The sequence below is a fragment of the Juglans regia genome, chromosome 5 (genome assembly GCF_001411555.2).
Source record: "Juglans regia cultivar Chandler chromosome 5, Walnut 2.0, whole genome shotgun sequence".
NCBI classification, from domain to species: Eukaryota; Viridiplantae; Streptophyta; class Magnoliopsida; order Fagales; family Juglandaceae; genus Juglans; species Juglans regia.
In genome coordinates this window covers 1,252,582-1,273,108 of record NC_049905.1, presented here as the reverse complement: position 1 = coordinate 1,273,108, position 20,527 = coordinate 1,252,582, and the positions used below count along the sequence as shown (strand labels likewise).

Sequence of the window (20,527 nt, the reverse complement as noted above, 5' to 3'; positions counted from 1 at the left end):
AGAAGAACTCTCAACCCTTCCTTATGTATTTCCATAGACCCACCCCATATGGGCCACGTACCTCATTTGAACAACCACCACCCCATGCCTCCCCAACCTGTGCATCTATAACAGTCTTCCACAAGGCCCTGCTTTCTTGTTGTACTGTCACAACCATTTACCCAATAGAGCTTGGTTGAACTTCATCAAGTTACGAATCCTCAATCCACCCCCAGAGATTGGAGTACAAACCATTGACTAGTTAACCAAATGGAACTTGAACTTATCTCCCAAACCACTCCACAAAAAGTCGTGTTGTAGCTTCTCAATACAGTTGGCAACCTTTGCTGGTAGCGGGAGCAAGGACAAAAAATAGGTGGGTAAGTTGGTAAGAGTACTTTTAATCAAGGTGAGCCTACCACCTTTAGACAAATACAACCTCTTCCAAGATGCCAGTCTACGTTCCACTTTCTCAATCACTACATTCCAAATCTGCTCTGTTTTAAAGGGAGCACCCAAAGGTAAGCCAAGATACTTCAGCGGTAGAGAAGATACCCTACATCCCAAGAGGGAGGCTAGAACTGCTACTTCGGGAACAGTCCCCACGGGTACCCGTTCAGACTTTGAGAGGTTAACTTTCAAACTTGAGACAGCTTTGAAGCAGAGAAATAGAGCCCTCACAGATTGGATATGCCCGAGATTTGTTCCGCAGAACATGAGAGTATCATTTGCAAACAAGAGGTGAGAAACATTAATAGAGCCATAATTACCATTCCCCACCGAAAAACCATAAAGAAACCCACCTTCCACAAGGCTCACAATCATCTTGTTGAGAGCTTCCATAACAAATAAAAAGAGTAAGGAAGAGAGCGGACCCCCCTGTCTCAAGCCACGCGATGAGTAAAAAAAACCCACTGGTGAACCATTTACCAAAATAGAAAAGCGAACTGTTGACATGCAAAATTCTACCCAATTCTGCCATTTCTCACCAAAACCACATATTGTAAGTACATAAAGTAAGAACTTCCCATTTATATGATCATAGGTTTTTTCCATATCTAGTTTTCAAAGTAACCCCGGTTCTCGAGATTTGAGTCGTCCATCCAACACTTCATTAGAAATTAAGACCAAATCCTGAATTTGTATGCCTTTGACAAATGCATTTTGCACCTTCGAGATTAACTTTTCCATCACCGTACTCAATCGGTTCGCTAGCACCTTGGATAAAATCTTGTAAACCCCATTCACGAGGCTAATGGGACGATAGTCTCGAAGATCCAATGATCCCACCTTCTTGGGAATAACTGCTAAAAAGGTAGCTATCAGGCTTTTTTTAAAACTAGCATTACTATGGAATTTTCCCTTTAACACTTCTCAACAGGTTTGGAAAAAGCTCATTGTGAAACCATTAGGGCCTGAAGCCTTGTCACTAGCCATACCTCGAACAACTTTGCATACTTCTTCTTCTTCAAAGGGCCTCTCAAGCCACCCTGCACATTGTGGATCTAGTACAAAAAAAGTCAAACCACCTACTGTCAGTCTCCATGATTGTTGTTCAGCTGGTAGAGGTTCATAATATTGTGCAATGTAGTTCTTGATGATTAACTAATCCGAAGAATTGCTCCATTTATCATCAACATATCAATAGCGTTGTTCCTCTGGTGTGAATTAGCCACTCTATGGAAGAACTTTGTGCACTTGTCTCCCTCCTTAAGCCATACTACCTTTGATTTCTATCTCCAAGAGATCTCTTCTATCTATATGACTCTTTCAAGTTCTGTAAGTATCTGACTCTTGCGAGTTGTTTCGGATTCAGAAAGAGTTCTAGCTTCCTCCTCTCCCTTCAACCCCTATAGCTCCTTTAGAAGGGAACATCGCTGTAGAACTACATTGCCAAATACTTGTTCATTCTATTGCTTCAAATCTTGTTTCAACGCTTTTAGCTTTTTTGCCATTAGGAAGCTTGGATAGCCTTGAAAATCATAAGAAGACCACCATTGTCATACTCTGTCTACAAAACCATAAGATTTAAGCCACATATTTTTGAATTTAAAATACCTTCTGCCTCTTTGGATGCCTCCACAGTCTAAAAAGATGGGGAAGTGATCTGAGCATACCCTAGGTAGTCTTCTCTAAGTTACCTCCGGAAAATGTAACTCTCATTCTGGAGTTAGCAAAAATCTATCAATTCTCAACCAGGATGGGTGTTCACGAGTGTTAGACCAAGTGCACAACCATCCCGTTAATAGAATATCCATAAGGGCCTGTTCTAAAATGAAGTCAGAAAAATCCCTCATAGTGGGTGTGATGTTGGACATACCTGATCTCTCACTTGGGAAACGAGAGACATTGAAGTCACCCCTATGCAACTTGGTAACTTCCACCAACTAAGAAGTCCCGTCAGTTCTTCCCACAAAAACCTTCTTTCTGCATCAATATTAGGACCGTAGACTCTTGCGAAAGCCCACTAGAAACCATCCTCTACATTCTCAAAGGAGCATGCCACAGTGAATTCACCCACACAGTCCTCTAACCTTTCCACCACCCGTTTATCGAACATAATAAGAAAACCTCCAGATGCTCCTTTAGAAGGCAGATACGACCATCCAACATGATGTTCCCTCCACAAACTTGGAACTATTTTCCTTGTAATAAATTCTAGCTTTGTCTGATATCATGTTGCCATTGACGAAGTAAATTTCCGGTTTGGAGCTGTTTGTTGTGCTCATTCAGCCCCCTTACGTTTCAAGATATTATTTTTGGCTTCATATAGGATTTGTCGTTACCCATCCCTTGAGACGCCCAAAATCATCATTCATAGCCCATGTTAGCCTTTTGAGTTCTCTCTCTTTTTTTGTCCAAATTAAGAGAAGGATCCGCTATAGATTGCGCACCTCCAGCTTCAATAATTGTGAGTAACGCCAAGAATTCTTCTTCAAAACCCTCACATGTTATCCCCACACAATGCTTGATCTCTATGGCTTTCTGAATTATCCAATCTGACACCCTCGGATGAAACAAGTTTAATGGAGGAGGTTCTGTCCCCTCAACAGAGGACTTGCCCCTTCTGGTGTCCACCCGACTTTCAACCATCATCACCTCTCCCCTTGTAGCCTTGAAAACAACCAGAGCCCTGTCCAGTGTACCCTCCTCTAAGTTACCCAGGCCTCCCACACTGTCTGAGTGGACAGAATGGGATTTCTCAACAACTAGGCCACTTTCTACTAGTTTTATGTGAAGCTGACACATAAACTACCCATTTAATCTTGAAGTGACCACTTAGATGTATGAATGATTTGTGCATGGAATATAATGCTTAATGATTTGTACATAGTATTCTACATCTTTCAATAATTATCGAGAACACCAAGCTCCTTCCAAAATCTTGCACTCTGTGTCCACTAGCATCCTCCAAAGGCTCTTTCTTTCATGATCATATAGCCATAGCCAAGAGTGCTCAATTGAAGAGAATTAAATTTCTTACCAACCCCAAGGGGATGGCCCAAGTGGTGAAGGACTTGGTCTTGGGATATCACTTCCTTCAAGGTCTAAGATTCAACACCTCATAGGTGCAAATAATCCTTTAGGGCCACACCCCCTGGTGAAAAGGCAGCGATTTAACCAGTTCCTTGTAAGGAAACTTCTGAGGGTGCAGTGCAAGGGACTGATGTTTACTCTGTAGGGGTGGATCCGAAGGGCCTTGCCTTGGAGAGGTTCCCCGACATATACATATATATATATATAATATATATATAAAAAAAAAAAATCTTACCCCTAAAACACCTTCTGCAACTGGCAAACACACCCCGAACCACTTCATCACATGGAATTCTAAACCTGCCCCTACCACAAAAAATGTCGCTACATCTTCTTGAAGCGGTTGCAAACACCTACAGGGAGGGGGAGAAAGACATAATGGGTAGACAAGTTTGATATTGTACTCTTAATAAATCTAGTTCTACCACCCTTCCATCTTGCCAAGCGGCATTCCATCTTCTCAATGATACGATCCCAAATAGATTTTGATTTGAAGGGAGCTTCCACATAGTCCTATAGTCCATGCAATTACTTGATTACTAGTTATGCTTCTATGATAAAATCCACCGTGGTGATATGGAGTTTACTCAAAATAAGCTTTAATTGTTTTTATGTTGCCTATCATTTTTATCCTTAATTAATGGTTGTGATAGTGCTACTGTTTGGGAGTTGAAGACTTGGAACTACTATCTGGAGAAGAGCTTCATGCACCGAATTCCTTTTTAGTTATATTTAATGGGCTGATCCTTGGCAAGCATCGGAGGCCACAGGTATTGCTGTATTCTATCAAGAGGAGTATTTGTAAAGTTTTCTTCTCTCATACCTATAATATTTTAGTTCTTTTTTAGCATTTTGCTACAGTTATGAGAAAGTTACGGAGAGCTGGCAAAATTGGCGAGTTCGTAAGTGTCTTTGTCAATGAGAAGCAGGTAAGTTCTTCTGAAACTATCATTTTAGGGTAACGATACACCTACAACCCTCTTACCACTCTTTTACAACTCATTTCATAATCAATCAATGCCAGCATGCCACTACATTGAAAATGAATTTCAATTTTATGGAACTACCCTTCATTTAGTATGGAGTTGTAGGTTTATCATTGTGTTGTCCTGTATATTTCATTACATGATGATATGTTTTCATTCTTTAAAGGTGTAAAAAGTTTATGTTTCAGATAGTGCCACATAACCAAAACATTGGTGAGAACAAAAACTTAGCCTACAAAATTGGGTGAAAAAAATCTTACCTCAAATAACCTTGAAAACAGGCCACCAAGTGTAGTTCTTGTCATTGGTTAAAAGGGCCATAAATAGGGCCCTAATTAGTTTGGCAAGGGATACTGCCTTTTCAATTCTGAATGATCTGTTATGCAAATTAAATATTGTTTTCATATCAAATACCAAATGGGCTTGGATACTGCCTTTTCAATTCTGAATGATCTGTTATGCAAATTAAATATTGTTTTCATATCAAATACCAAATGGACTTGAAATATTTCGATTATGTATGTTAAGAGTATAGCAGCATGGATGTGCTATCTCATAGAGAAATGGATCCTATTGCATTGACAGATTAAAAAAGTGGGATGGCAGTGGATTTGGGGTTTGTTTTGATATGTATATGCCCCCAAATGGCATCCTATGCTATTCAAGATCCACCAAAACGGCTGTTGATTAATGGATGTGAAAATATGGGAGAAACTTTTAATCCTGATGCTGAATACATTCAAACTGGTATAGAAGATCAATAACATCCTTATAATGGATCCTTACATACCTATAAAAAAAATACGATGAAATTTTTACTTACCAAAAAAAAAAAAAAAAAAATACGACGATTCTCTTCTTCTTATCTGTCCAAACACTGTAAGACATTCTTGGAAGTGTTTTTCATTATTCATTCTGTAAATGAAAAATATCCGTTGTAGCAACATTTTGGTTCTGGTTATAATCTACTTTTGTTTTGCTTATCAAAAAAATAATCTACTTTTGTTTTGCTGTTTTCACTGTGATCTGTCTTTATTGGCTTTTAAACAAATCCATTAGGTTACCTATATAATCTCAAGGGGGGTTATTTCATTACTTTTTTTTTATAAGATAACATTTTATTAATAGAAGTAAATAGGCATAGCTCAAGTACACAGGAGGTATACAAACAGCATACACCTAGTTACATAAAAAGGAGATAACATTTTATTTCATTACTTCCCTCTGCTACTTTTTTTGGTGCATTGCTTTTCCGGTAAATAATCATAATTGAGGGGAAAAAATGTTTTCAGCGCTGTGTTTACATTGCTTCTGATGGAGGAAGAGTTTGTCGTCCACTTGTCATTGCTGACAAGGGCATATCAAGGATCAAAGAACATCATATGAAAGAGTTGTTGGTAAGTGTGATATATGCCTTGTTCTAAATAAAAGGATGAGTATCTCGAAACTGATTTTTTTTTTTTTTTTTCCTGTTTAGGATGGAGTTCGCACCTTTGATGATTTTTTACGAGATGGTTTGATAGAGTATCTTGATGTTAATGAGGAAAACAATGCTTTGGTTTGATACTTCTAAAAAACTTTCAAACTCCTGCAGTGTTTTGTTGCTATACTTGATATACAATGTCTCTTATTGCATAATTATCTGCTTCATAGATTGCTTTATATGAGGGAGAGGCAACACCAGAAAGCACACATATTGAAATAGAGCCTTTCACCATCTTAGGTGTTTGTGCTGGGCTTATTCCATTTCCTCATCATAACCAGTCACCCAGAAATACTTATCAGGTGTTTTTAATAACTAATTTATCCTAATGATCTCTTAAATTCTGCATTTCAATGTTACTTATAAAAAAAAAAAAAAAATCTGCATTTCAATGTGTACTAAGATCTTCCAATGTATTTTTAAATTTCTTCCTATACATCTACAGTGTGCAATGGGGAAGCAAGCCATGGGGAATATTGCATATAACCAGGCAAGATATTTATTCTTGACTGCTTATTTTGAGTTTTAAATCACTTGTCATGTCAATTTTTGTGCTTTTTCAGCTGCGTCCGACTGGTCTTTCTTTTGCCTCTCGGCATGTTGTTGATTGTGAGATTAACAAATTGTTCGTAAAGAAGTTACTGATAGCATTGTTGTTCTCTAAGATATCACAAGGCTATTTGTTCATGTATGTTGAATTGTTTAAATTATGACATAATGCAAATATATATACGTACACATAGATACGAGCAGGCAGATTCATGTATTTGGATCTAATACATGTAACGTCTACTAGCTTTTCGTTTAACCATTTTAATTCAGTATAAATGGTGAGGGTTTACGAGTATTCATTATCAATCCTATACTGCCTGTTCTATTGGCACGCGTCGTTAGTTATTTTCTAGTTCCATCTGACCTTGTTGGGCAGATCTTCTCAATTTATTTTATTCTTTCAGTGATCATTTCACTTTCCTATGGCTTTTCTGGGTTTTGAAGTTATAAAGTTAGCTGATACATTGGTTGCTTGGTGGCGTTGTAACAACCCTTCATATTTTCTTTTTTGTCATATCCCTTCTCTGGTCATGCATAGTTGCTCGGAGAGACACTTTTATAGTGGCAATTCTGTTTGGCGTATAACTAAAACAGCCTTAATCTCTTGTGTGTAGCTGTCTCGGATGGACACCTTACTTTACCTACTGGTGTATCCTCAACGACCTCTGTTGACAACAAAGACAATTGAGCTGGTTGGTATGAATTATTTTGGAGTATTTCAGGACGTCATTGGCTATGAACTAATCACCTTTCTTTTAGGTTGGATATGATAAGCTTGGAGCGGGGCAGAATGCCACTGTTGCTGTGATGAGCTATAGTGGCTATGATATAGAGGATGCAATTGTCATGAACAAGTCATCTTTAGATCGTGGATTTGGTCGCTGTATCGTTATGAAAAGGTATGAGTCATATCATTTAGTGATTGCTGAATTTATTGTCAAAATGTCACCTTGCATTTTTTTATTTATTGCCCAAGTAATTGTAATAGCTGCGGTTGCTTATTTCAGATGTTTCTCTTACAAACAGGTGCTCTGCCATTAGACAAAAGTATGAAAATAACACAGAGGACAGGATAATTAGACCCAATAGAGAGGGAGACGGTGCAGGAAGGATGCAGGTAATATCATTGTAACAAGTGTAGCTTCTTTGGAAGCCATATTGTCTCTGCAAGTCCTTATGATACCATTCTTTATCATTTTTCTTTGATTATTTTCTTGTTATGATATTCTTTTAATGTTATACTTATCGGAAAAATATCCTGTATACTTGGTGCTTTTGCCTACTCTTTTGATCAATAAAAAATTTTGTTTGCCGATAAAAAAAAAATTATACTTATCGGAAAAATTATTCTATGAATACTTTTTTTATAAGTAAATGATTGTATTAATGAGAATAGGCATAGCCCAAGTACAAATTTATTCTTTGAATACTTCCTGTATTTTCATCTCTTCTGATAGGTTTGTACATATTTAGATCCTAGATGACGATGGGATTGCTGCACCTGGGGAAGTCATTCGGCCAGGGGACATTTATATCAATAAGGAGTCCCCCATCATTACAAGGGGGCCAATGGTTTCTCCAGCTGGACTACCAGATAGGTTAGTTATTCACTTCTGGGCAAAAGTTCTTGCTAGGTTTCTGCTAGCTTCAGGTTGCTTACTTTTGTTTTAAAATCCAGAGCATATAGGCCCAGTATACAAACATTCAAGGGTTCTGAAGGAGAGTCTTGTGTGGTGGATCGAGTTGCTCTTTTTAACGAGAAGAATAATAATTTATGTATCAAGTTCTTAATCCGTCATACTCGTAGGCCAGAGGTAAAGGTTTCTAATGTATCCTGCCTATGGATGCTGCAATCATCTTATATTCTTGGATGACCTCTTTCTTATGTATGTCCCCTCAGGTTGGTGACAAATTTAGCAGCAGACATGGGCAAAAAGGTGTTTGTGGCACCATTATCCAGCAGGAAGACTTCCCCTTTTCTGAACGTGGCATATGCCCTGATTTGATTATGAATCCTCATGGGTTTCCTAGGTACCATCTGTGTTATCTTTTTTTCCACCTTTTTCATCCTTTTTCTTGCTTCCAGGTTTTTCATGCTTGATTTTGCGGTCTCCTCTTCTTTAATAGCATTAGTAGTTCCTTGACAAACAAAAGAAAGAACAATTAGAAGTTGAGTGGTGGAAAGCTTGGTAGTGTTACCTTTGATAAATTGAATTCCAGAGGTTGAATTTGAGGTGTATTCACTATTAGAAAACTACAAGTTCAAAGTACATAATAATGGCCATGGGAACTTTGTTGTCTTTGTTTTTTCCCGCCTCTGTGTGTTGAGAACAATGAAGTCTGATACCATTGTCCTTTTCACTTGGCATGCAAAGAAATGTGGGTACGCTGTGCTTTTGTCGATTAGAGGAAACAAATAACGAACTTTCTATTTGCAAAAGCTTTGGGAGTTGCTGTCGCTTATTTGCCATTATTTTCTTCAGTTGTTTAAACATGCAACTTCCATATTTTTTCTCATTGGTAACATTGCAACCTCTCAAGATGTTAACTGTTTGATATTCTGTTGTCATCAGCCGAATGACTGTAGGTAAGATGATAGAGCTTCTTGGGGGTAAAGCTGGAGTTTCATGGGGTAGGTTTCGTTATGGCAGTGCGTTTGGGGAACCAAGTGGTCATGCAGATACGGTTGAAGCTCTAAGGTGCTTTCTTCCTCTTCAGTTTGGCATGCTGTTATACTGTTTTCCAGAGCTCATTTTGCTGACTTTTGTTCTTGCTGTGGGTCAGTGAAGCCCTTGTGAATAAAGGTTTTAGCTACAATGGCAAGGACTTCCTTTATTCAGGTTTTTCTTCCCTGCCCTCTTAAAATTATTACACTGCAACATATGGTCGTTTCTGAATCCTATCGAAATTACTCATTTTAATTCTTCTCATGGACCTTGGTTGGTCAGTGGGTTCAGAATCTTGAACTGTTGGGTGAAGTGAGCATGTTTTCAATTAAATTAGACCCTGGAATTCTATATTTAATGCAGAAGGTACTATCATTTATATTAGTGGGATCTCCGTTAACAAGAGTAATCAAATTATGCAATCTTTTATATGACCATATAGATATTTAAATGTCTTTTGACCTTTATGCAAAAGAGACAGATGAAAATATTCCCTCATCTCAGATCCTATCCCATGCTACACGTGAGACATTCTTTTTCTGCCACTATGAAAGTGGGTGTTGATTTTTCCTTCATTTTACCACTTATAAAGTTATACTGCAACTTACAAATAGCAGCATTTTTTTTTAAAATTTTTTGCTTTACCTAATTGGCTAATTCCTTACATGAAAGATGATCTTGGAATAGGATAACTATTGTGCGTTTGTATGCTCACACTTGCATAGAAGTAAAACATACGGACGTCCCTTTTCTTATCCAGGTATCACAGGTTGCCCACTGCAAGCATATATTTTCATGGGGCCAATTTATTACCAAAAGTTAAAACATATGGTGAGAAACTGAACTTTCTTTGTAATGTTCCCAATTCCAGTCTTGCTTATGAATTTTAGCTTCTACTTAATTTTAGATGTTACTATGATTTACTTTGTTGTGCGGCCGGTCAGGTTTCTAAAACATAAATTACCAAGGGTTGAGAAGTTCTCAAGTCGCTTTAGACCTTTTTAGACACCATACGACTCTTATCAGCAGCTAAATGTGATTGTATTGTTGACACATTGTATTAATTTGATATTAATGGCAATTACCTTACATTTATGGCACTACGATAAATAATACAGTAGCAGGAGGAGCACCGAATTCATTTGGGTCCTCTTTTTCTGACTGTCTGCTTTTCTGTCTCAACCCTGTTTATTATATTTTCAACTCATATGTGCCCTTAAGTTTGACCACAGACGAACTATTCAAAAGGGTGCATACAACTAGCCACCAAGGGTATAGATAAATTGCCTCAGGCTCAATCTTTCTGCTTTTAACGTAAGGGTGTTTCTCGCTTGATCATGAAAATTTTCACTTATATGGCTCAGTCCTACTCACGAAACACAGAAGCTCAAGTTTACTATCTCCAATCTGAGGAGGCGGCACAAAATGGTAATGGATTGGTGTTGCATGTGCAAGAATAGTAGAGAAATCATTGATCACCAGTTGCTTCACTATGAAGTGGCTAGTGTCTTGTAGGTAACAATCTTACAACTTCTTGGGATAGAATGGGGGATGAATTTTTGAATGGTGGAGCTAAAGGAGGCTTGGGGAGGTATGCTGGGTGGATTCATGGGTACAAAGTTGAAAGGATGGTGCCTTTGTGCTTGATGAGGAGTATTTGGATTTTGGAAGCAGCGTAATGCCTGAAACTTCAAAGATTGCGAAAGAACTTTGCCAGAGTTGATTACTTTCATGCTTGGATCTTTGTATGAATGGACTATGGTTCATAAGGACTCCCATTTCAAATCCTTCTTAGATTTTACGAGCTCTTGCTTCCTTAACTTTCCTTAAATTAGGCATTCCCCTTTGTACCCCTCTATACTTGGGTTGCGCCCTCAGCGCTTTTCAACAATACGTGGTATTCTTATGAAAAAAGAAATATATTATCAAATTGTCTTATTGTATTCTCCATCTCATTTAATCAAATGAGCACTTGGGCTTCAATTCAAACCACTTTTCAATCATTTGCTTTTAGAAGAAATTTTGCCAATTTAAATTGTGGAAAATGATCCAAGACCCTGACCCATCAGCTTTTTATTGTTTATGCATATCTGCTGTTCATTGTTCCCTAATCATTGAGGATTTATTTGTATGCTTTAGATTATTTTATTACTGTTTTACTGATAGCAGCTTCATTTCAATAACTTACTGTGATAGAAATGCCTTCATTTGGTTGCGGTTTCACATAATAAATGCATGTAAATATTTTATGTTTCACACCATTTCTCTTCGTATACATGGAATGTCATATCAAGTTTACCTTTTAAATACCTATCTTAGATATTCATTTTTTTTTATAACCAATAGTTTTGTGACAACTAGGTCCTAGATAAAATGCATGCTCGAGGTAGTGGGCCCCGTGTCATGCTAACAAGACAACCCACAGAAGGGAGAGCTCGAAATGGAGGTCCTTAATTTCTCACTCTTAGACATTTATTAGAAAGTATTTCACCTTATGGGGCTCTAATATTCTTCTAACCATTTGTGTCCCAGGACTACGGGTCGGAGAAATGGAACGCGATTGTCTGATTGCTTATGGCGCTAGTATGTTAATTTTTGAGCGCCTAATGATCTCTAGTGATCCTTTCGAAGTTCAGGTATCAGTTCATTTTTATGCTACTCCATGATAACATTGTTTGCCGAATATGGCTTGCAATGCTTGCTTGTGGCACTAGTCATTGTGATTATTGTCTCAACAGCTGTAGTTCATCCGCCAACAGGTAGGTAGTACAAGGAATTAATGAACAACCGCTTGAATCTATAGAAGGAAGTTCATTTCCAACATTTCAGGCGATACTAACCAATAGATTTCTGGAGATTGTTGCAAATATGTTTGGAGAACTCTCTCTTTATACTAATTAACCAATTTCCTTTAAACCTCCACTACGTAAAAGGCTTTTCATATAACTGCCACGTGCTTCATCGCAAGTATGTGGCCTTGAACAGAATTTGTGTTATTCTAGCTCTACATATTATTGTGTATCTTATATGGAATGAAGTAATAACCCCATACCAGAACTTTGATTTCAGAGAACTTATTTGTTTAATTTTTTTTTTTTCAAGTACTTCAATACAACTCATACAATTTACCTTTTTGCCCAGGTTTGCAGAGTATGCGGTCTGTTAGGATATTACAACCATAAGCTGAAAACTGCAATTTGTTCATCGTGTAAAAATGGGGATAATATATCTACTATGAAACTTCCATATGCATGCAAGCTCTTAATCCAGGTATGACTTGACATTGTGTTGATTGGTTTTATCCCCATCATAGCTCTCATTTGATTTTATCAAAGAATGTCCTTCATTAAGTTCTTGTGCACGGATTAAAGATGAATTATATTCGAGTAATTTCCCAGACATTCTATGTTGATATCTTGAGTAAAACCCGGTTGAGATCTCACATGCTACAACAGTTAACCCTTTCAAACTCAAATGAGTCCTTGCTCCACCTGGATGAGAAATCCATGCTTTCTAGCTCCACTGCACTCCACCACTAATCAAAAGCCATTCTTGTCAAACCCATCTCCTACTAAACTCGCCTCAAACCATTATTCACCTAACTTAAATCAACATACTGTGGTTAGCCAGAGCCTTGGCAGGTAGAATTTGTCTCTCTTGTTTTAGTCGTCATGATGAACTAGGAGTGTAGATACCAAAGATAACAGAGGAAAATAATAAAAAGAAGCACTAGTTTTGTTCAAGTGAATATAAGTCATGCCGCAGATGCGCAAGGCTTATAAACACTTGAAGGTAAAAATATATGAGCATAAATTAGTGGTGTCATGGGACGAGGCGGATCTACAAGCTGCAATGGTTTTAGGAAAATCTTTGTGTTTTCAAAAAATTTGTTAATATCAAAAGAAGAATAGGCATATTGTCCTAATACAAGAGAAAAAAACCTAATATTGCAAATAAAAAACTTAATATTGCTAATAAGAATGGGCAATGTCCATGGTTTTAGAAAATCGAGTGCCGTGTGTTTGGCATCTTCATTAACTCTTAAGTTTTAGTGATCTTATTTTGAGAGTTTCATGATGCTGACATTTCCACCGTTCAATGGCATGCTTTCAGGAGCTCCAATCAATGAATATTGTTCCGCGCTTAAAGCTAGCAGAGCCATGAGTTGAACTGTCGAAGAATATTCTTGACCCTCTATTGTACATAAATTGAAAGAAAAATATTCTTTTGTAATGCGTTTAAAAATGCTACAAAATTACTTCTAGAGGCTACTACAATCCAGCTGAGTTTTCACTGCAATGTATGGTCAGACATTTAAATTTTAATTACCCTTAATTTATATATATATATATATAGCTTTTGTTCTTGTTTCATTAAAGACTGCCAAAACAACCGGGGTATAACTCAGGCTCCGTTTGGATAGAGAGATGAGATGAGATAGTTTTAGATGAGTTAAATAAAATATTGTTAGAATATTAATTTTTAATATTATTATTATTTTTTAATTTGAAAAAGTTGAATTTTTTATTATATTTTGTGTGAAAATTTAAAAAAGTTGTAATGATGAGATGAGTTGAGATCACTTTTCAATTGCCTAGGCTTCCATGTCTGGTCATTTATTCTCAATTTTCTGTGGTGAAGTCAAATTAGTGCCAAACTTTAGCAGATACCCAAAAGCAAAAATTAACGAGACACTCACTTGGTTGTTCATAATTTCAAAATGGAAGATAGGGATTGTAATTGCAAGAATTAACGAGACACTCACCTTGCCAGATATGTTGAGATTGTAATGCATCCGCTTGATTTGTATCTACTTTTTTTTCAATTTTCGTATCATTTGAGAATTGATTAATAAAATATGGATTGAAATGCAAAAGAACAAAAACACTTCAACAAAAGGCTTTTCAAAAAGTATCAACCACTTTTTGAGAAAATTCCTTGGTCACAATTACAAAAACTGAGTCCATCTCTCTCTCTCTCTCTCTCTCTCTCTCCCCTATAAAACTACTAAAAATTTGCATTAAGTTAGCCGTTAATATTGCAAACTCCAGCAAAGCTAACCTTTATAGATCAAGCAAATCCAATGCTCTGTTCTTCCTGAACGGATCAGCTTGTGCCAACTGTAAGGAAAATGCTTTGTTTGGAAATATGTTCTCTGCTTTCATCCTCTCTAGAAACCCGTATGCAGGAACTTTGGCAGTGATATATGCCTGAATCAGAATATCAAATGGCTTGAGACGGCCGGTATACCCACACTGCTGCATTCTGTGGAACAATTTCTCAGCATTATGTATATCACCCCGCTTTGCGTACTCTTCCATGACAACCATGTAAGTTCTGAATGATGCCCTTTCCCGGTTCTGCTGAGTTGACTTGTGCAAAATGGAGTCAGCTTTCTCCAGTTCCCCAGCTATCAAAAAGAGTCTCACCAATGCGTCCCAAGCCAAAGGGCCAACCCAGCACCCATTATCTTCCATCCGCTTCACAAATTCCTTCCCCTTTGTCACAAGCTTTTGGTCAACATAAACTTTCAAAAGTGCACAGTACCGCATTGAAGAGAGTCTCTTCCACTTCTGAAGCATTATTTCAAAGACTGCTTCTGCCTCCTCAACTTTTCCCAGCTTGCCCCATGCTTCTATAGCTGCAGTGCACTCACTCATCCTGGGATCCAATTCGCATTCCTTCCAAATTCTAGCCACCTCGTCAGAATTGTCAAGGGAAGCATAGAGTCCCAGCAGCGCTGTGCGAGCCCCAAAACTTCCCTTCAGCTTTTCCTCTCCAATTTCCTTCAAGACATTTTGAGCTTTATGTTTCAACCCCCCAGATATATAATGTTTAGCCAAGACAGTTAAAACATGGACGTCGGGTGATACTCCTTCAGCCTTCATAGTCTCAAACAATTGCTCCATTCCTACAATGTCACCTGACTCACCTTTGATGTCTATTAAGAGCTTGTACGTAAGAAGCGATGGCTTGACATTTTCTTTCTCCATTAAAGACAATACATTAGCTACCTTTCTCTTGTCAAGCCTCTTGTAGAGAATTATCATTTGATTGAAAGCAGAGACCGTGATTGGCAACTCCAGCTCCCTCATTTTCTCAAACACTGTTTCTGCTTTGTTCATGTCAACAAGATGGACGCAGGCCGCTAGGAGGGTTCGGTATACTAATTCCCCTTTAAACGACGTTGGGATTCTCTCAATGTACTTCTCTGCCTTTTGGATACCTTTAACTTTAACAATCAAATCAAGGCGAGCAGCATAATCTCGTTCAGTAAAAGCAACTTGCTTAGTCGTCTCCAACCACTCTGCAAACTGGCAAAAGAACAACCATAGAGTCAGCTTCATGAATATTTCCCACCATATCCTGCTTTAATATTCATGATATTGCCTATGCTCCATCACTTATACCATCACTGAGCTAATAATTTGACCATCTCAGATTGTTACTAACAAGGCGTGGTAGAATTTTGGCCAAGAGTTTAATCTGCACCGGGGAGCTGCTGTTATTGTTAATTGACTGTTTATTTTCAGAAAAAAAAAATGCCAAGACTGGTTTGCATCCTAGGCAGAAAACTACAAAGGAACCCAACAAAAATATATTTTTTCCCTTTGAAATGGTATAAAATAAGTGTGCTTTACATTCTGATCTGTTCATTCACAACCATGCAACAAGATTCAAATGCAAAGTATGACCTACAGACTGCAATTGCCATGGATCAGAACTGTACTGCAATGCAAAAGTTTTGGTTTCATTTTTTTAACTTGTAGCTTCAGGAAGAAGACATCATTGATGAGTAGCAGGAAACAAAACCAATGCCTAACAAGTTAAATGCAAAATATTCTAACCACAATCTGAATGATTACAGACATCAAACAATCAGAAGAGAAAAAAATTCCATGGAGGTTCCTCTGCTTTTAAGATGTCTTGGCGGTGATGTGCATAATGTAAGAAATATACATGGTCCCAATGGTGATTAGAGAGGTAACCACAATTTTTAATTTTTTAGCAATTCTTTTGTCAGTTGTTATTAATATTTTAGCAATATGGTAAGGATCAGCAAAAATATCAAATAGCAGATCTGGCATGCACCTTTACCCTGGTGGAGAGAGCTGGTTGTTCTTATAAAAATAAATTGACTTCAAAGTTTGATGCACCAAGATCGTTACACAATAAGGGATCTGAAAGCATGTTTGCTTACTAAGCTGGACAGCCTTAAGATAATCACTGACAAACTCACAAAAGGCGTCTTCATTTCATCTTTTAATGGACAAAATTGTCACAGGCAAAGTGCAAGCAAAAGATATGCCGTTCGAGAAAACCAGGAGACAATTCTTTTATAAGAAAGTGTTCGTTTGAAAAAACGTAAGTACCTGTAATGCCTTGCTATACATCCGACGCCTCCGAAGGCCAATGATAACCCCAGAAATCGTCAGTTGTTCGAAATCATTCCCTTCCTCAACCCACTTATCAAGAATACTGGCAACAGATTGGCTTGGACTATCCATTATAGCCTTGCACAACTCTAAATAAGCCTTTTTCTTGTGAGAGTCCTCACCACCCTCACCTTTTTCAGTATCTGAAAAATCATCATCCAAAAACACTGTTTCTAAAGCTAAAACTTCCCCACCTTCTTCCTCGGCGTTACTGCCCACAATTACATCGACTGTTGCAGTTGCTTCAGGTTCCAGAAATTTATCTTCCACATGGGTGTTCCCACCGCTACATTCATCCGCAAGTGAACAAAGACTATGACTACCCACAAAGATTCTATCAAGAACTGGAGTGAGGTGAAACAACTTTACCGAAAGGAGTTTAGGAGAAATTAATTGTGCAGGACAACATATACTACCTCCGTCGCCTCTCACATTACTTGAAGTGTCCGATTTTGAACCAAAAACCCTTGAAGCCTCAAGGCAGTAACCTTGCTTCCTAGGAATCAAAGAAAGAAATTAGGCACTCCGAGGAGTAACTGGTGGCCGCTATAAACCAGAAAATTTTATTTAATGAAAATAAACAGATAAAAGAAACCGCATTTCTATAAGTGTTTGAATCGAAGAAAGAGACGAAGAGTTACTTGAAAGAGTGAGCTGCTCGACGGAGACACCACATGATCAAAGACGGAGATAAACCCCAGCAGTCACGTAAAGGGGACTTCCTTCTAAGGAAATGTTTGGATTCGAAGATAACTTGAGATGATTTGAGATGAGCTGAGATGAGTTGAGATAGATTGTGAATAGTAATGAGATGAGTTGTGAATAGTAGTGAGATTTATGAGTTAAAGTTGCTGAATAGTAATAAATAGTAGTGAAATGAGTTGAGATGAGTTGAGATGAGCTGAGATAACTTGCGAATCCAAACAAGCCCTTAAGCCTTCGAAAACTCTCTGTAGTCTGTACTCTCCCAAATCTCCGATGCTAATGTCTAATGGTATGGGCCTATACCATTTGGAAAAGAGAGGCTACTTTGCTACATGTTCTCTGACCGCTTGTCAATTTAATTTTTTTTCTTTAGTTAAGAAAGTGAAAGTGAATGTATTTTCGTATTTTTTTTTAAATGAGTATTTATAAATTTTTAAAGAAATATATGAAAGAAAAAAAAATAAACGTCCAAAAATATATTCCAGACGGCCAAATAGCAGGACCAGGATGGATACCATTTTAATTTATTTATTTTTAGTTCACCAAGCGCTTATTTAGAATTAATCTAGAATATATGAAAAATTTACTTAAATCTCTAAAGTTTAAAGAAATGAAAAAGTATACTCATAAAAATTTATAAAATAAAATTATATTTCTCAAATTTTATAAGTTCTTTAATATTTTAAGATTAAAAACAAAAAGTTGGTATGGACTGTGAGATGTTAAAAGTGTTAGAGCGAATCACAAATAGTAATAAAATTATTTATAAATATATAATAGTAAAATTATTTAAATTAAGATATTTCATAAAGTTTTTAGAAAGGGAAGAGAAAAAGTTGAAAAAGATATTATAAAATTAAATTTTTTTGAATATAATTAATTTTTGAATATTATTTTTATTTTAAAATCTGAAAAAATGATTATTTTTTAAAAAAAAAAGTTGTAAAAGTTGTATTAATTTGTACATGAATAATAATTAGGTAATGGGTAGATGAAAAAATAAAAAATTTGAAATTAAAAAATATTTCGTAATATCGTTGTTTGAGAAATGATATTTTCAATACTAGAATATGCAAACTGTATTGTGCAATCTGTTTAAAAAAAATAAGTTAATGTAAGACTTATATAAAAAAATTAATTTTTTAATAATAGATCTTACTCTTTTTTAAAATAATTATACAGCGTTTGTATACTCCACGATTATATCTAATATTATTATTTATTTATTTTTTGGCTGAGAACTTTCGTCCACGTTCACGTACGTATAGTTCGTCAATTCTAAAAGGGTAATACCCTATCACTATTCATTTACTATTCATAGTTCATTTCAAATCTTTTATTTTTTTATCATTTTTTTAAGTATTTTTTTAACATTCTTAATTATTAAGAAAAAATTAAAAAGATATATAATTTTATTAGTAGTCGCTTCCTTAATCATTAAATAAAATAAAAATTAAAAAAAATTCAAATATAAAATAAGTAGTAAATAAGTAATAAATGATAGTACTATCATCTTCCATTCTAACAATGGATGCTCCAAAGTACTTGTTTTTTGATCTTTTTCGAAGTTTCCAAAGACAACAAAAACTCTTATGAAACAATGGTAATAATTAACAATATTATGGCACAATCCAATACTTGAGGTTCCCTTGCTAGCCTGCAGTGGCCTCCGATAATTGCCAGGAGCAACATATCTGCTTGGCACCAACACAGCTACTTTCAACATATATATATATATATATATATATATATATATATATATATATATTTATATAATATGATAATTACAATCGTGAATACATAAATATCGTACAATCACTTAAAAAAAATAAATAAATACGAGACTCACATAAATAAATAATAATTTTTTTAAAAATAGACTTTACTCTTTTTTAATACGACTGCACAGCGTTTGCGCACTCCACAACTATATATAACATTACTATATATATATATATATCCCTTATAGTGGCAATTTTTTGGGGTACCATTTTTTCCATATATATCCCTTATATATATGAATAGTAATTAGTGTTTGACAATTTTTTTTCTCTATTTTTTCCATTTATGCCCCTTTCTTGTTTGATCTTATTACATTTTTGTCCCTATTGAAAAATCTTGTTTTTTTCCCCATTTTGTTTGTTTTGTCAGTTTGTGTTAATACATCAGTCATATTGTGTTAATGCCTCGTTTGTTTTCACAGTTGTTCTCCTCTAATCTCATTTGATCATAATAACTTTTCCAAAATTTTATATAAAATAAAATAAACAATTTAACTTTTTCAAATCCTAAAATAAAAATAATATTAAAAAAATATTTTATAATAATATTTTATTCAACTTTTAATTTTTATCTCAACTCATATACGAAAACAAACTAGGCAATGGGTCATCTATGTTTTTGTTTATACGTGTTAATAGTTCATGTTTTGTGTGTTATGTCATTTTTACCATTGTGTTATGTTCTTTGTGTCCGTTTAAGTGAGGATTTATTTGTCTTTTGGTATAAATAGGTCAAATGTGGCAAAAATATTTTAAGCACATATATATTGCTTAAAATGATGATAATCCTGAAATTCCATATATATATATATATATATATATATATCTTCACCAACAATATTATATCATGGCTCTAGATTGAAAATTGAATTAATCCTAAATGTCATACCTATTTAAGCTATCTTTAGCTTTCACGACCATTGTCTGGTTGTTGTTCTGTTTCGATACATTAAACTACTCACTAATCAATTTTAAGTAAAAAATCATATTATTTTTGCCTTTTGTGAACATTACTAATTTTTAAAAAGAATTTTTCCCAACCAGACAAACATGCCTAGCACATTGCTCCACTACTAGTGTGTGTGTATATATATATATATATATATATATACACTTCTTGGCACTGCATGCATGATGCAAGATGTCATGTGATGTATACAGAATGCTCTAACTAAATATCATTTGCTATGATACAATGATCAATCGATTGCATGAAAAGTTTACTTTTTGATGCAATTCATGATGACTTAAGGCCCGTTTGTTTTCAGAGATGAGATGAGATGAGATGAGATGAGTTGAGATTAAAGTTAAAAAGTTGAATAAAATATTGTTAAAATATATTTTTTAATATTATTGTTGTTTTGAGATTTGAAAAAGTTGAATTGTTTATTTTATTTTGTGT

At 35.8% G+C, this 20,527-nt stretch overlaps 2 protein-coding genes across 4 annotated transcripts in view; one reads left to right on the top strand and one right to left on the bottom strand.

Annotated features, from left to right (window-relative positions):
• The window catches only part of LOC108989248 (DNA-directed RNA polymerase III subunit 2), a 44,964-nt gene that overhangs the window by 20,538 nt on the left and 3,899 nt on the right, over window positions 1–20,527 (top strand). The window contains exons 20-38 of one of the 3 annotated variants that reach the window (XM_018962804.2): window positions 4,170–4,286; window positions 4,365–4,445; window positions 5,795–5,899; window positions 5,980–6,060; window positions 6,156–6,287; window positions 6,431–6,475; window positions 7,152–7,229; window positions 7,297–7,436; window positions 7,564–7,654; window positions 8,011–8,135; window positions 8,216–8,351; window positions 8,438–8,568; window positions 9,111–9,236; window positions 9,322–9,377; window positions 9,964–10,034; window positions 11,565–11,649; window positions 11,736–11,839; window positions 12,345–12,473; window positions 13,317–13,406. In XM_018962804.2, coding sequence (XP_018818349.1) covers window positions 4,170–4,286; window positions 4,365–4,445; window positions 5,795–5,899; window positions 5,980–6,060; window positions 6,156–6,287; window positions 6,431–6,475; window positions 7,152–7,229; window positions 7,297–7,436; window positions 7,564–7,654; window positions 8,011–8,135; window positions 8,216–8,351; window positions 8,438–8,568; window positions 9,111–9,236; window positions 9,322–9,377; window positions 9,964–10,034; window positions 11,565–11,649; window positions 11,736–11,839; window positions 12,345–12,473; window positions 13,317–13,367 — 1,884 coding nt within the window. In that variant the 3' untranslated portion in view covers window positions 13,368–13,406. Of the gene's footprint in view, window positions 1–4,169; window positions 4,287–4,364; window positions 4,446–5,794; window positions 5,900–5,979; window positions 6,061–6,155; window positions 6,288–6,430; window positions 6,476–7,151; window positions 7,230–7,296; window positions 7,437–7,563; window positions 7,655–8,010; window positions 8,136–8,215; window positions 8,352–8,437; window positions 8,569–9,110; window positions 9,237–9,321; window positions 9,378–9,963; window positions 10,035–11,564; window positions 11,650–11,735; window positions 11,840–12,344; window positions 12,474–13,316; window positions 13,532–20,527 lie in introns of those variants that run through there. The other 2 variants (XM_018962797.2, XM_018962808.2) reach the window with 2 other exon arrangements.
• Window positions 14,092–17,659, bottom strand: LOC108989282 (pentatricopeptide repeat-containing protein At1g80270, mitochondrial-like). The gene is made up of 4 exons (XM_018962841.2): window positions 17,576–17,659; window positions 17,281–17,369; window positions 16,577–17,135; window positions 14,092–15,517 (listed from the first exon to the last, which is right to left on the bottom strand). The coding sequence occupies exons 2-4, from the start codon at window positions 17,313–17,315 to the stop codon at window positions 14,267–14,269; spliced, it is 1,845 nt and encodes a 614-aa protein (XP_018818386.1). The 5' UTR covers window positions 17,316–17,369; window positions 17,576–17,659; the 3' UTR covers window positions 14,092–14,266.

What these genes read in the sequence shown, in the direction of transcription:
- LOC108989282 (XM_018962841.2), bottom strand. Translation starts at nt 17,315, where the DNA reads ATGTGGTGTCTCCGTCGAGCAGCTCACTCTTTCAA. An exon ending in CGAGCAGCTCACTCTTTCAA is followed by an intron (nt 17,136 to 17,280) that starts GTAACTCTTCGT and finishes TTTGATTCCTAG; the next exon opens with GAAGCAAGGTTACTGCCTTG. An exon ending in TGTATAGCAAGGCATTACAG is followed by an intron (nt 15,518 to 16,576) that starts GTACTTACGTTT and finishes TTCTTTTGCCAG; the next exon opens with TTTGCAGAGTGGTTGGAGAC.